We start from the raw sequence: 13,487 nt of genomic DNA on the forward strand, positions 1-13,487 counted from the left end.
AAATAAAAATATTTTAAAATTTGGTTTCAACATAATATGGGCCATATTGTGCATCATGATTACCAGTACAGAGAAATATGTTTCTTTTTATAAAATTGCTCCCAAATCCTGCCCTATTTTGGTCAGTTTTCTTTTTTATTCCTATCGTTAATGCAACAGTGCTACTAATGTTTTAATATTAGAAGTTTTTCAGTCTAGTATTGGCTCAGGTCCATTAATTAACTTGGACTCTGTTTATTTTAATTCTTTACAAATGTTCAAATTACCATAAACAGTAATGTGAAGTTTAGCTCCTCACTATTGTATTGTCTTTTTTCAAGGTAGGTATATTAACTGGCACATCGACAAAAACCAATTTGTGTGAAAGGATTTGCAGGTATCTGCTTCATGCTAATCCACCATATACCCTGGTCCCACACATTGTTAATCTCATTGAACAGGATATACCTCATTCTGCATTACGCTGTACTACTTGCGCCAAATTATATTCAAAATATTGAAGCAACTCCTAGGTATCAATGTTGTATCTATTTCTCATCTACATGCTGTCCCTCTGTGACATATCCGAAAGCACAGCATAATTTTCCACATGTACGCTGACAACACCCAGCTCTATCTCACCACCACTTCTCTTGACCCTTCCACTGTCTCTAAATTGTCAGACTGCTTGTCCGACATCCAGTTCTGGGTGAGCAGAAATTTCCTCCAACTAAATATTGGGAAGACTGAAGCCATTGTCTTCGGTCCCTGCCACTGACTCCATCCCTCTCCCTAGCATCTGTCTGAGGCTGAACCAGACTGTTCGCAACCTTGGTGTCATATTTGACCCTGAAATGAGCTTCTGACCACATATCCGTGCCACAACTAAGATTGCCTATTTCCACCTCCATAACATCGTTCGACTCTGCCCCTGCCTCAGCTCATCTGCTGCTGAAACCCTCATCCATGCCTTTGTTACCTCTAGACTTGACTATTCCAATGCACTCCTGGCTGGCCTCCCACGTTCTACCCTACACAAACTTGAGGTCATCCAAAGTTCTGCTGCCCGTGTCCTAACTCGCACCAAGTCCCGTTCACACATCACCCCTATGCTCGCTGACCTACATTAGCTCCCGGTTAAGCAACGCCAATATTTTAAAATTCTCATCCTTGTTTTCAAATCCCTCCATGGCCTTGCCCCTCCCCTATCTCTAATCTCCTCCAGCCCCACAACCGTCCACGATATATGTGCTCCTCTAATTCTAGCCTCTTGAGCATCCCTGATTTTAAGGATGTCATGCTGCAGTTGTACAGGGCCTTGGTGAGACCACATCTGGAGTATTGTGTGCAGTTTTGGTTGCCTTATCTGAGGAAGGATGTTCTTGCCATTGGAAGGAGTGCAGCGAAGATTCACCAGGCTGATACCTGGGATGGCAGGAATGATGTATGAGGAGAGATTGGGTCGATTGGGCTTGTACTCACTGGAGTTTAGAAGAATGAGAGGGGATCTCATCAAAACTTATAAAATTCTAACAGTACTAGACAGACTAGATGCTGGAAGGATGTTCCTGATGGTCGGGGAGTCCAGAACCAGGGGTCACAGTCTAAGGATAAGGGGTAAGCCATTTAGGACAGAGATGAGGAGGAATTTCTTCACCCAGAGAGTGGTGAACCTGTGGAATTCTCTACCAAAGAAGGCAGTAGAGGCCAATTCATTGAATATATTCAAGAAGGAGTTGGATATATTTCTTAAGGCTAAAGGGATCAAGGGGTATGGGGAGAAGGCAGGAACAGGGTACTGAATTTGGACGATCAGCCGTGATCTCATTGAATGGCGGAGCAGGCTCGAGGGACCGAATGGCCTACTCCTGCTCCTATCTTCTATGTTTCCATGTTAATCGCTCAACCGTTGGTGGCCGTGCCTTCAGCTGCCAAGGTCCTTAGCTCTGAAATTCCCATCTTAAACCTCTCCGTCTCTCTCACCCCTTTTCCTCATTTAAGATGCTCCTTAAAACCTACCTCTTTGACCAAGCTTTTGGTCATCTGCCCTAATTTCTCCTAATGTGGCTCGGTGTCCATTTTTCTTTTATAACGCTCCTGTGAAGCACCTTGGGATGTTTTATTATGTTACAGGCACTATATAAATGCAGGTTGTTTTTCATCCTTTCATTTAGTGTATCGGAGGGTGAACCTTTTTTGATTCGGACCATTTCCTCTGGTTTGCAATCGGTCACGAGGTGATCCGTTTAAAATTGTCAGAGTGAGAGGTAAGAGGTAAAGATAAATTTCCTTATACAGAGAGTTGTTAAGAGTATGGAATGTTTTGCCACAGGGAGTAGTTGAATCAAAGACCATTGCACTTTTTAAGGGAAAATTGGACACATTTTTGAAGCGTAAAAAGATACAGGGCTATGGGAAGAAGACAATAAATGGGATTAATTTTTGATTGCTCTAGCAAAGAACTAGCACAAACACTGGGTCAAATGGCCTGCTTTCATGGTGTAAACTTCTGTGATTCTATATAACATTCTATGTTAAGGGGATAGTGAGATATTAGAAATTAAGAACTGTAGCTCAGACCCCAGTCAAAGGCCTTGACCAGTTTATTCCAATCTGGACAGCATCACAAGACAACTAAGTGGCTCAATACTACCGAAAAGGCAAAAACTAAGAATAACATTGGCATTGGTGCTAATTCATCATACACAATCTAATTTTTAAACTTAATAGTACAGATGATCTTGTTAATGTAGGATAAGGATATCATGAGGTATGGTTCCCCAAGAACAGCAGCTAACATTCTTTACTAATCTGAATCTTATGTTAATGATCTTAGCAGCATTTTCAGGTCGTTCAATACAACTTGGATGAAACTTAGTGCAAGCTGATATGGGGGTTCAAATGCCTTGACAAAGTGGGATATTTATTTTTTCTTGGTGCATCAGATAGTATATATGGCACGTATTATCAGTAGATCAATGCCTGTATCATCAGTGGAGCTTGGTAGATGAGGGCTTAAAACCCCAACTCTACCAAAATTTAAGTAATGACCATCTGTGCATCCTGTGTCCTCTATGATATTAATTTAGGAATGGTAGTTAATGGTATGTAGAAGATAGTAACTTTATGATTACTTACTGAAGCTTGTAATAATCCTAATTCAATATAAGTCTGATCCTCTTCATAGGATCACCTTAGTTTATCTGTTTAACTGGGCGATTTGGTTAAGATTCATGCCGTGTTGTGTGGAAGAGATGTTAAAGGTAATTTTCACTTTCGGCAGCGACTCCCGAAAGTGAAAATTGAAATACATAAGGATGTACGTTTCCCTTCACTTTAGAAAGTTTGGTGTTTCTAAAATGAGGATTAGATTTTTGCTGAATGATCTACCCAATATAAGAATTTAATAATCGAATTTAAAATATCTAATTCATTCACAAAATCTTTGTAATAATGGGTCCTATAACATGCTTTCAAAATTAATAATTAAACCAATTAAAGATGCAATATGAGTTTTGGCACCGCAAACTTTGTGGGTTGGGGGGGGCGGTGGACTTTATTCCTGGTTTCCCTTCATTCCAATATGGCTTACCACTGTGATAATTCCACTTTTTAAACTTAATTGGTATCAAATTATTCAGTGATGAAATTTCAAATTTGTTGCTACTCAAAATAAATTGCTCATATTTTCTTACTGCAGTGGTTGTTTACATTTCCAATATAGTAGTAAAACCACAAATAGAGACATTTTAAACACACCTATTATTGCCAAAATGAATTTATCAATTTAGAGATACTAATAACTGAAGCGACAGAAGTCATGCAAGTTAGCTTTAGCAATTTAGTTGTATGAAGGAAGAATTATTAAAAAGCAGGTACACAAAAATTACTTTAATCATGCTTACTAATGCATTAAAGAAAATTGCATAAAATATGATGAGTAATAGGTGATGTGCATGTAATCCTAACCACTCCTACATGTTAAGTATTGATCCCTTTTTATTTGATCTCTTAGGATATATGTAGACTTTTTGGGGTAGATTTTAACTTGGGCCACCCAGCGTAAATGAGGCAGTAAATGGCTTACCACCCCATTTACACGGGCACTGGCCGCCGCCATCCTCAAAGGGGCCTTCTGCTGGGGAGTTGAAGCACTCGCCAATTTCAAGCGGTAGCTTTATTAATATGCAAATTGACATAAGACTCCAATTGTAATTGACTGACAACTGGGTGGGACCTATAAAATAGACATTCTACCCAGTTTTACCGGGCGGTACAACAGAACAAGCTCCTAAAAAAAGAAAGTTTAACATTTTTGTTGGGCTACCAGGAGCAGGAGTACTCCTCTGGGCACCACAAAAACAACGTGGGCTACTGCTGTCCTGGGCTCCGCACTCCAGATTTACCTTCCTGCCAGCTAAATCACACTCTGGGCACTTTGACCCCAGAGCCAGCAAGCTGCCTGTTTTGGTCATGGCAATGAGGTTCAGCCTTCAAAATGGACCAGGCCTCCACTGGCAGGATCAGGCGACTGCTCGGTGCGTTTTGCTGGTCAGCCACCTGATAGTTAAAATCTACCTCTTTATGGACAAAAACATGCTCACATTACCTCTTTGCCCTGTATATTTAACAAATAGCAAAGAGCTCCATCATCTTCAATCTCAAAATTCCACCATATTTGGCATCATGTGTGTTTAGTTCATTGGGGACATTTTTGTTGGGCAACAAATTGGGAAACAGGGCAGCAGCAGCATTTTTCCAGTCACTACTGTGGTCTTGGTTAGCTTTAGTGATTCTTTCTCGGTCTTGTAATCTTCATTCCTGTAGAACTGAGCCATCACTGCATATTTTCATCTCGTCCATCATTCAAAGGTCTCATAATTATGAGTTTGTTTTATTCGTGGGACTGTGTCAATCAGAAGCCTAGAAATAAACAGAAAAGTTAAATTAATAACTACCCTTTGACATAATTGCCAGTATTTTTGACTTCCATGAGCCCCAGATGTGACTTTCAGCCTATTCATTTTAATAGCTGAAAAATTTCAAATACAAAAATAGAAAATCTTGGCAAGTTAAATAAATGTAGCCTTCTCGTATCACCTGTGACTCAGTTGGCAGCTCACTCACCTCTAAGTCAGAAGATCGTGGATTCCAATCCCATTCCAGAGGCTCTAGCACATAAGCCACGCTGAAACTCCAGTGCAGTACTGAGGGAATGTTGCACTGACGGAGGTGCTGTCTTTTGAATGATCTGTTAAAGTGAGGTCCTGTCTGCTCTCTCAGGTGGATGTAAAAGATCCTATGGCACTATTTGTAGAAGAGCAGGGGAGTTCTCCCAGGTGTCCTGGCCAATATTTATTCCTCAACCAACATTACTTAAACAGATTATCTGGTCATGATCACACTGCTGTTTCTGGGACCTTGTTCTGTGTAAATTGGCTGCCACATTTCCTACATTACAATGGTGACTACACTTCAAAAGTTCTTCATTGGCTTTAAAGTGCTTTGGGACTTCCTGAGGTCATGAAAGGCGCTTTATGGAACTTCTACCTCTTTAAAAAAATAGCACTACTGCTTAAGGCAACAGCACCACATTTTTCCCCTTCAGTAATAGTGAGGTTCCCTTTGCAGACGGGCGATACGACTGGGAATGCATATTACATGTATAATTAACCCTTATCCGGGCCCACCTGTGGAAGTCCCACACTGATCCACTTCAATGCCAAAGGATTTTAGCAGAAATACTCAATATTTTTTCCAGATGCTGAGAAACCTGCATTTCCAGTGTTTATTTTAGAAACTAAATCTAAAGGAATGTCTTATATGTAGCAGCAATGAATAGTTTAATGATTTGAATTCCGTGCCTAAGAGCCCACCCCCACCACCCAATCACTAACACCATCATTCATGTCACCCAGGGAGTGATTGAGCTGAGCCCTCGGGCGCCGCCACCACCTGTTCAAATGCAGTTGCAAATTTCTCAAACTTCATCCACTGAGTAATCGGGACGAGAGCTCAAATAACAAGTTTGAGAAGATTGAACCTTGTATCACAACCCAAGATCACGAGAAGCAGGGAAAGGAAATGAGAAAATGGTTTAGGTTTCCTGATATTTAAACGGATTTCCTACACATAAATATCAAATGATTTGCTCTCTCTTCACCTGCTCAAATGGCATTTTGCCTTGTAGGTGTTCTTTCCTGCCCAGTGTGCATGAATTCAAGCTTTAGGATTCCCTGTGATTATAATGTCAGGTTTATTAAGGCACCATAAAAAGGTATAAATTCATCTACCTTCCTCCAAATTTTTAGGCTCTGGACATTGAATTCCCAAGCTCAAACAATTTATTGAATATGCTGATTTTTATGATGAATGAGAAGGATGGAAATAGCTCTCCCACTGGACCACCCATGATCATAGTCATAACTGCACAGGAGGAGGCCCATCGCGTCCATGCCAGCTCTTTGCAGAGCAATCCAGTCAGTCCCATTCCCCTGCTCTATCCCTGTAGCCCTGCAAGTTTATTTCCCTCAAGTGCCTATCCAGTCTTCCCTTGAAAATATTGAGTGTCTCCACTTCCAGCGGCAGTGAGTGCCAGGCCCTCACCACTCACTGCGTAAAAAAGTTTTTCCTCCCATCCCCCCTCTATCTCTTGCCCAAAACCGTAAATCTGTGTCCCCGAGTCCTTGTATCATCAACTAGTGGCAACAGCCTTTTCCTGTCTAGCCTATCCAAACCCATCATAATCTTGTACACCTCTATCAAATCACCCCTCAACCTCCTTTGCTCTAGTAAAAACAAATCCAGCTTCTCCAATCTGTCCTTGTAGCTAAGATCCCCCATCCCCAGGGAATCATTCTGGTGAATCCCCTCTGCACCCTCTCAAGTGCCTTCACATCCTAAAGTGTGGTGACCAGAACTGGACACAATACACCAGTTGTGGCCTAACCAGCGCTTTATAAAGGTTCAGCATAACTTCTCTACTTTTGCACTCAATACCTCTATTTATGAAGCCCAAAATCCCATATGCTTTGCTAATCACTCTCTCAATATGCCCCACCACCTTCAGGGACCTATGCACATTAACTCCCAGGTCCCTCTGTCCCTGCACACTCTTTAAAACTGTGCCATTAAGTGTATATTGCCTCTCCCTGTTCCTTCTGCCAAATTGAATCACCTCACACTTCTCTGTATTAAATTCCATCTGCCCATTCTGCTAGCCTTTCTATGTCCTGTTGCAGTCGATTGGTATCATCCTCACTTTGTCACACCCCCAAGTTTGGTGTCGTCGGCAAATTTAGAAATTCTACTCTGTATTCCAATATCCAGGTCATTTATTTATTTATTAAAAAAAGCAGTGGGGAACACTACTGTTTACCATCCTCCAATCTGAAAAACAGCCATTTACCACAACTCACTGTTTTCTATCCTTAAGCTAATTCCTTATCCAAGCTGCCACTGACCCACCTATTCCATGAGCCTCAATTTTGTTAACCAGCCTTCTATGTGGTACTTTTGTCAAATGCCTTCCTAAAATCCATGTAGACAACATCCATCGCATTCCCTTTATCGATCCTCCCTGTTACTTCATCAAAAAATTCAATTAGATTAGTTAAACACGATCTACCTTTTACAAATCCGTGTTGGCTCTCCTTAATTAGCTTAAACCTCTTCAAGTGCCCGTTAATTTTTTCCTTGATTATTGTTTCTAAAACTTTATCCGCCACTGATGTTAAACTGACCAGCCTGTAGTTACTAGGATTGTCCTTGCACCCTTTCTTGAACAATGGTGTCACATTTGCCACTTTCCAATCCTCAGGCACCTCCCCCGCATCTAGGGAAGATTGGAAAGTTATGACAAGCCCTTCCACTATCTCCTCCCCAATTCCCTTAGCAATCTGGGATGCAAGCCATCTGGACCAGGCGACTTGTCCACTCTAAGCATACCTAGCCTTTCTCGTACATCCTGTCTTATCAATTTTCACCCCTTCCATTGCTTCTACCTTTTCCACTTCTACCGATATTTTGTCAGCATCCACCTCCTTAGTAAACACCGATACAAAGTACTCATTGAGTATTCTAGCCTTGCCCTGTGCCTCGAAGCATATAACACCACCTTTGTCCCTAATAGGCCGCACCCCGCCTCTTACTACCTGCTTACTGTTTACATGCTGGTAAAGATTTTTGGGTTCCCTTTTATGTTATCTGCCATTCTACTCTCATGCCAATCTTATTTTCATCATCTTCCCCTCTCAACTTATTCTATTTGGTCTGGTCTTCCCTTAAAGAAGTCACCTGACATTCACAATACACCCTCTTTTTTTTTTGTTTCATCATCTCTATCTCCCTCATCATCCAAGGAGCCCTTGCTTTGGTTCCCTTACCCTTCCCTCTTGTTGGAATGTACTTAGCCTGTACTTGGAACATCTCCTCCTTAAAGATAACCCATTATGTTATCTGCCATTCCACTCTCATATTCTCTCTTTGCCAATCTTATTTTCATCTTCACATCCCCTCTCAACTGATTGTATTTGTACTGGTTCTCCCTTGAATTCACCTGACATGCATCATCCACCCTCTTTTCTTGTTTTATCATCTTCTCTATCTTCCTCGTCATCCAAGGAGCCCTTGCTTTGGTTCCCTCACCCTTCCCTCTTGTTGGAATGTACCTAACCTGTACTTGGAATATCTCCTCCTTAAAGATCGCCCATTGTTCTGTTACAGTTTTTCCTGTCAGTCTTTGGTTCTATTTTACCCCCTGGCTAGATCCTTTCGCCTCCCATTGAAGTTCCATTCCAGATTGTTCCTTGCTCCTCTCCATTGCTAATCTAAATCTTATAATACAATGATCACTCATACCCAAGTGTTCTCCCACAGACACTTGGTCGACCTGGCCCACCTCATTCCCCAGCAATGCCTCCTTCCTAGTTGGGCCAAGAACATACTCGTCAAGGAAATTCTCCTGAACACATTTCAGAAATTCCTCCCCCTCTTTTTTCCCTTTACCCTAGCATTATCCCAATCGATATTTGGGTAATTAAAGTCCCCCAATATCACCACTCTATAGCTCTTGCATATCTCTGCGATTTCCCTGCAGATTTGCTCCTCTAACTCCCTCTCACTATTTGGAGGCCAATAGTAATACCCCCAATAGCGTGATCATACCCTTAACTCTAACCAAATGGATTCTGTCCTTGTCCCCTCAAGAACATCCTCCCTTTCCAACATTACAATGTCTTCCTTAATCAGCACTGCCACCCCACCTCCCTTTATTCTTTCCCTATCTTCTGAACATCTTGGATATTAAGTGCCCAGTCATCACCATTTTTAAGCCATGTTTCTGTTATTGCCGCAACATCATATTGCCACACAGCTAATTGTGCTTGTAGCTCTCCAACCTTATTCACCACGTTTGTGCGTTTACGTACATGCATTCTAAACCCATTTTTGAATTTTTCTTAGTCTGCTCCTATCTAATATGGTACTACTTCTCTAGTACTATCCAACACACTCACTCTTTTATGCACCTTATTCCTCTTTTCTACTCCTATATGCTGGTGCCCATCCCCCTGCCAAGCTAGTTTAAACCCTCCCCAACAGCACTAGCAAACCTCCCCGCGAGAATATTGGTCCCAGCTCCATTGAGGTGTAACCCGTCCGGCTTGTACAGGTCCCACCTTCCCCAGAAATGGTCCCAATGCCTCGGGAATCTAAAGCTCTCCCTCCTGCACCATCCCTCCAGCCACACATCTGTTCTATCCTCCTATTCCTGTACTCACTAGCATGTGGTACCGGGAGTAATCCGGTGTCATTAAACAGAAATAGAAGTAGCCTGACTGGATACAGGGAATGCCCCAGACTTCACAAAATGTACTAGCTCCCTAAAAAGCGCCATGATTAACAAATTCCAATCATGGCCTCATTATCCACAAAGCAACTTTCATAAGATATCTGGTACCTCTCAATGCCACAGACAAGAACATTGAGGTAGCCCTCAGCGGGGTCTTTTATGCTGCTTCAATGGGTAGTTACTCAACATATGCCACCAAATCTCTAAGCAAGTTATTGGATGGTATCTTCCAAAAACTTCAGCATTAGATGTGGCAACTGGCTTATTACTGCATATTATCTACATATTTGCTACTTTCGTGCATTATGATACCTTCAAAGACCTCTGTTCCAGTAAAGCACATTGTAGCAACAATTTCCTAAGTAGATGGAATCTTTTAGCTTTGTCAGTGAACTTCAGAGACGGACACAAAATGTAACTGGTGAGAGATTCCCTATTGTGTAAATTTTGTATTCAAGAATTGTCAAACATTTTCCATTTTTGTGCCCAATTTATCAAGCACTCCAGGTAAGTATAACGTGTTAGCTGAGGATAGAGCTCCATCTACATCATTGAAATGATTCAACTTAACCTTCATCACAAGAGCAACTCCTACTGCACAAGTATGACATTTATATTTTTGATACTAGCCATCACCTTAATCTCTGAGTGAGGTTGCCACTTAATCAATTACGGAAACAAAACAAAAAATCAGTTACGGAAAAAACTGTATGTGGACTTGCCAACGATGAATTCGAAGTCCAGTGAGGTCACTTTGGGACCAATTTTAAATAAACAGAATAATGTGCATTGTCCCCAAGTCTATGCACAAAGAGTGATTGTCCCACTTTGCATTCTCTAGTGAACTACCACCAGAAGTTCATGCCAATCACTTCCTTGTAAAATTTCAACTGAGTTGATCATACCTCCGCTGTGAAAATGTGCTATTATGTGCCTCGCTGCCAAATGTGAAGGTATCTAACAGCAATGCCATAACCTAAAGGCATCTTTACAATTGCTGGCAATTCATGTTCACATAATTAGCAGCTGCCATGTTGCCTATCAAAACTAGTACAGGGTAATCATACAATAGTTGGAAAGAAAGGTTTGGAAAATAAGAGTCTAAATGGGGTAGAGGAGCAAAGGGATCTAGGGGGGTACACACTCATAAATCATTAAAAGTAGCAATGCAAGTTAACAAGCCCATAAAAAATGCAAACAAAGCACTGGGGTTCATTTCTAAAGGAATAGCATTTAAAAGCAGGAAAATTGTTAAAATTGTATAGAATCCTGGTTAGATCTCACAGTTCTGGTCTCCATAGAGGACTTAGAAGCACTGGAGAAGGTGCATAAAAGATTTACAAGGATGATATCAGAACAACAGGAAGAACTGATCAGGCTGGGGCTCTTTTCTAGAGAAGAGAAGGCTCAGGGGTGACATAATAGGAGTCTTTAAAAAAAAAATATGAAGGGGTCTAATAGGGTAGACATAAGAAGTAAGAGCAGGAGTAGGCCATATGGCCCCTCGAGCCTGCTCCACCATTCAATAAGATCATGGCTGATCATCGACCTCAACGCCACTTTCCCGCCTGATCTCCATATTCCTTGATTTCCCCTAGAGTCCAAAAATCCATCTATCGCAGCCTTGAATATGCTCAAAGACTCAGCATTCACAGCCCTCTGGGGCAGAGAATTCCAAAGATTCACAACCCTCTGAGTGAAGAAATTCTTCCTCATCCCAGTCTTAAATGGCCTACCCCTTATCCTGAGACTATGCCCCCTAGTTCTAGACACTCCAGCCAGGGGAAACAACCTCTCAGCATCTACCCTGTCAATCCCCTTCAGAATCTTGTATGTTTCAATGAGATCACCTCTCATTCTTCTAAACTCCAGAGAGTATAGGCCCATTCTACACAATCTCTCATCATAGGACAGCCCTCTCATCCCAGGAATCAATCTAGTGAACCTTTATTACGCCACCTCCAAGGCAAGTATATCCTTCCTTAGATAAGGAGACCAGAACTGTGCACAATACTCCAGGTGTGGTCTCACCAAGGCCCTGTACAATTGTAGCAAGACTTCCTTACTCTTATACTCCAACCCCCTTGCAATAAAGGCCAACATGCCATTTGCCTTCCGTATTGCTTACTGTACCTGCATGCTAGCTTTCTGTGTTTCTTGCACGAGGACACCCAAATGTTAGGGAAGATGTTTCCACTTGTGGGACAGTCCAAAAGTAGGGCCCATAAATATAAGATAGTCACTAATAAATCCAATAAAGTATTCAGGAGAAACTTCTTTACCCAGAGAGTGGTTAGAATGTGGAACTTGCTACCACAGAGTAGTTGAGGAGAATAGCATATATGCCTTTATGGGGAAGCTAGATAAGTACATGAGGGAGAAAGGAATAGAAGGATATGATGATAGGGTGAGATGAAATAGGATGGGATGAGGTTTCTGTGGGTCATAAATACTGGCATAGACCAGCTTGCCTGAATGGCCTGTTTCTGTACTGTAAATCCTATGTAATAATTATATATAGTGCCTTTCACAACCTTGGGAAGTCCCAGAGTGTTTTACAGCCACTGAAGTACTTTTGAACTGTAAACACTTTGGGGGAGAAATTGGGTGAGTAGCGCCACCTGTTAGCACCTAAAGAGGCAGTCAGTGGCTGTAGCGCCACTGGCTGCGTCTCCCGCGATATTCAGTAGGGGCGCTAATGGTGGCATTAGGCATTTGCGCTGCGCCGCCACCGATGATGTCATCGGTGTGCACAGCGCCCCATTCGTGCCCCGTTCGCGATATTTGGTAGCGAACGCCGCAGTTGCGCCGCTCGCTACCCGCGCCCGGTTCACGGGGCCTTACTGTGCCGGCAGTGGCGCAAGTTAAGGTGGAGGTGCGGGGCGGCCGCCTTTTCGGCAGCCGCCTGCCAGCACCTCCGTCCCCGACCTAACCAACCCCCCGCGGCAATGCCAGCTGTTTCCCCGAGAGCCCGGCACTTCTCCTTGGTGCCGGGCTCATTTGCCGGCACTCGCGAGCGGGGATCGCGCTGTTGCAGGCACCTCCCCCTTAACAGTGGGAGGAAGGCCTGCAGTACTGCAGCGTGTGGCACTGCAGCACGTTGCGCTGCGATATTCAGTTTCACCGCCCTAAGAGGGACGCGGAGCGCCTCGAGCCTCGCCTCGTGTCCCTCGAGGAGCAATGAAACTGAATATCTGACGATCGCTAAAGCCTCGAACGCTGCGCTAAATCCTGCGCTCAGGCGACTTTTGCGCCACAACCCAATTTCTAGGCCTTTTAATTTAGGGAACACAAGAAGTTTCCACAAACAGCAATGAGATAATGACCAGATAATGTTTTAGTGATGTTGGTTGAGGCATAAATATTGGCCAGGACACTGGGGAAAACTTCCTGGCTCTTCTTCGAATGGGATCTTTCACATTTACTAACGAGGCAGACAGTCCCTCGGTTTAACATGTCATCCAATGGACAGTACCTCTGACAGTGCACTCCCTGAATACTGCACTGATCAGTGTCAGTCTAGTTTATTTACTCAAGTTTCTGGAGTTGAACTTGAACCCACAACCTTCTGACTTAGAGGTGAGAGAGCGCCCACTTAGCCAAGGCTGACACATAGTTGAAGAACTCGTGTGACTGTCTGAGCCCTTAAAAAAGTGTG

The 13,487-nt window shown here is 42.7% G+C and overlaps 1 protein-coding gene across 1 annotated transcript in view; it reads right to left on the bottom strand.

Moving 5' to 3' along the window:
• Nucleotides 1-2,559: 2,559 nt before the first annotated feature.
• tmem163a (transmembrane protein 163a) overlaps nucleotides 2,560-13,487 on the bottom strand; it is a 314,776-nt gene continuing 303,848 nt past the window's right edge. The window contains exon 8 of the mRNA XM_085986596.1: nucleotides 2,560-4,902. Within this exon, the coding sequence (XP_085842722.1) occupies nucleotides 4,842-4,902 (61 nt within the window). The 3' untranslated portion in view covers nucleotides 2,560-4,841. The remainder of the gene's footprint in view (nucleotides 4,903-13,487) is intronic.

This window comes from Somniosus microcephalus, chromosome 4 (assembly GCF_052327205.1).
Source record: "Somniosus microcephalus isolate GS21.2 chromosome 4, FLI_Smic_1.0, whole genome shotgun sequence".
Lineage (NCBI taxonomy): Eukaryota > Metazoa > Chordata > Chondrichthyes > Squaliformes > Somniosidae > Somniosus > Somniosus microcephalus.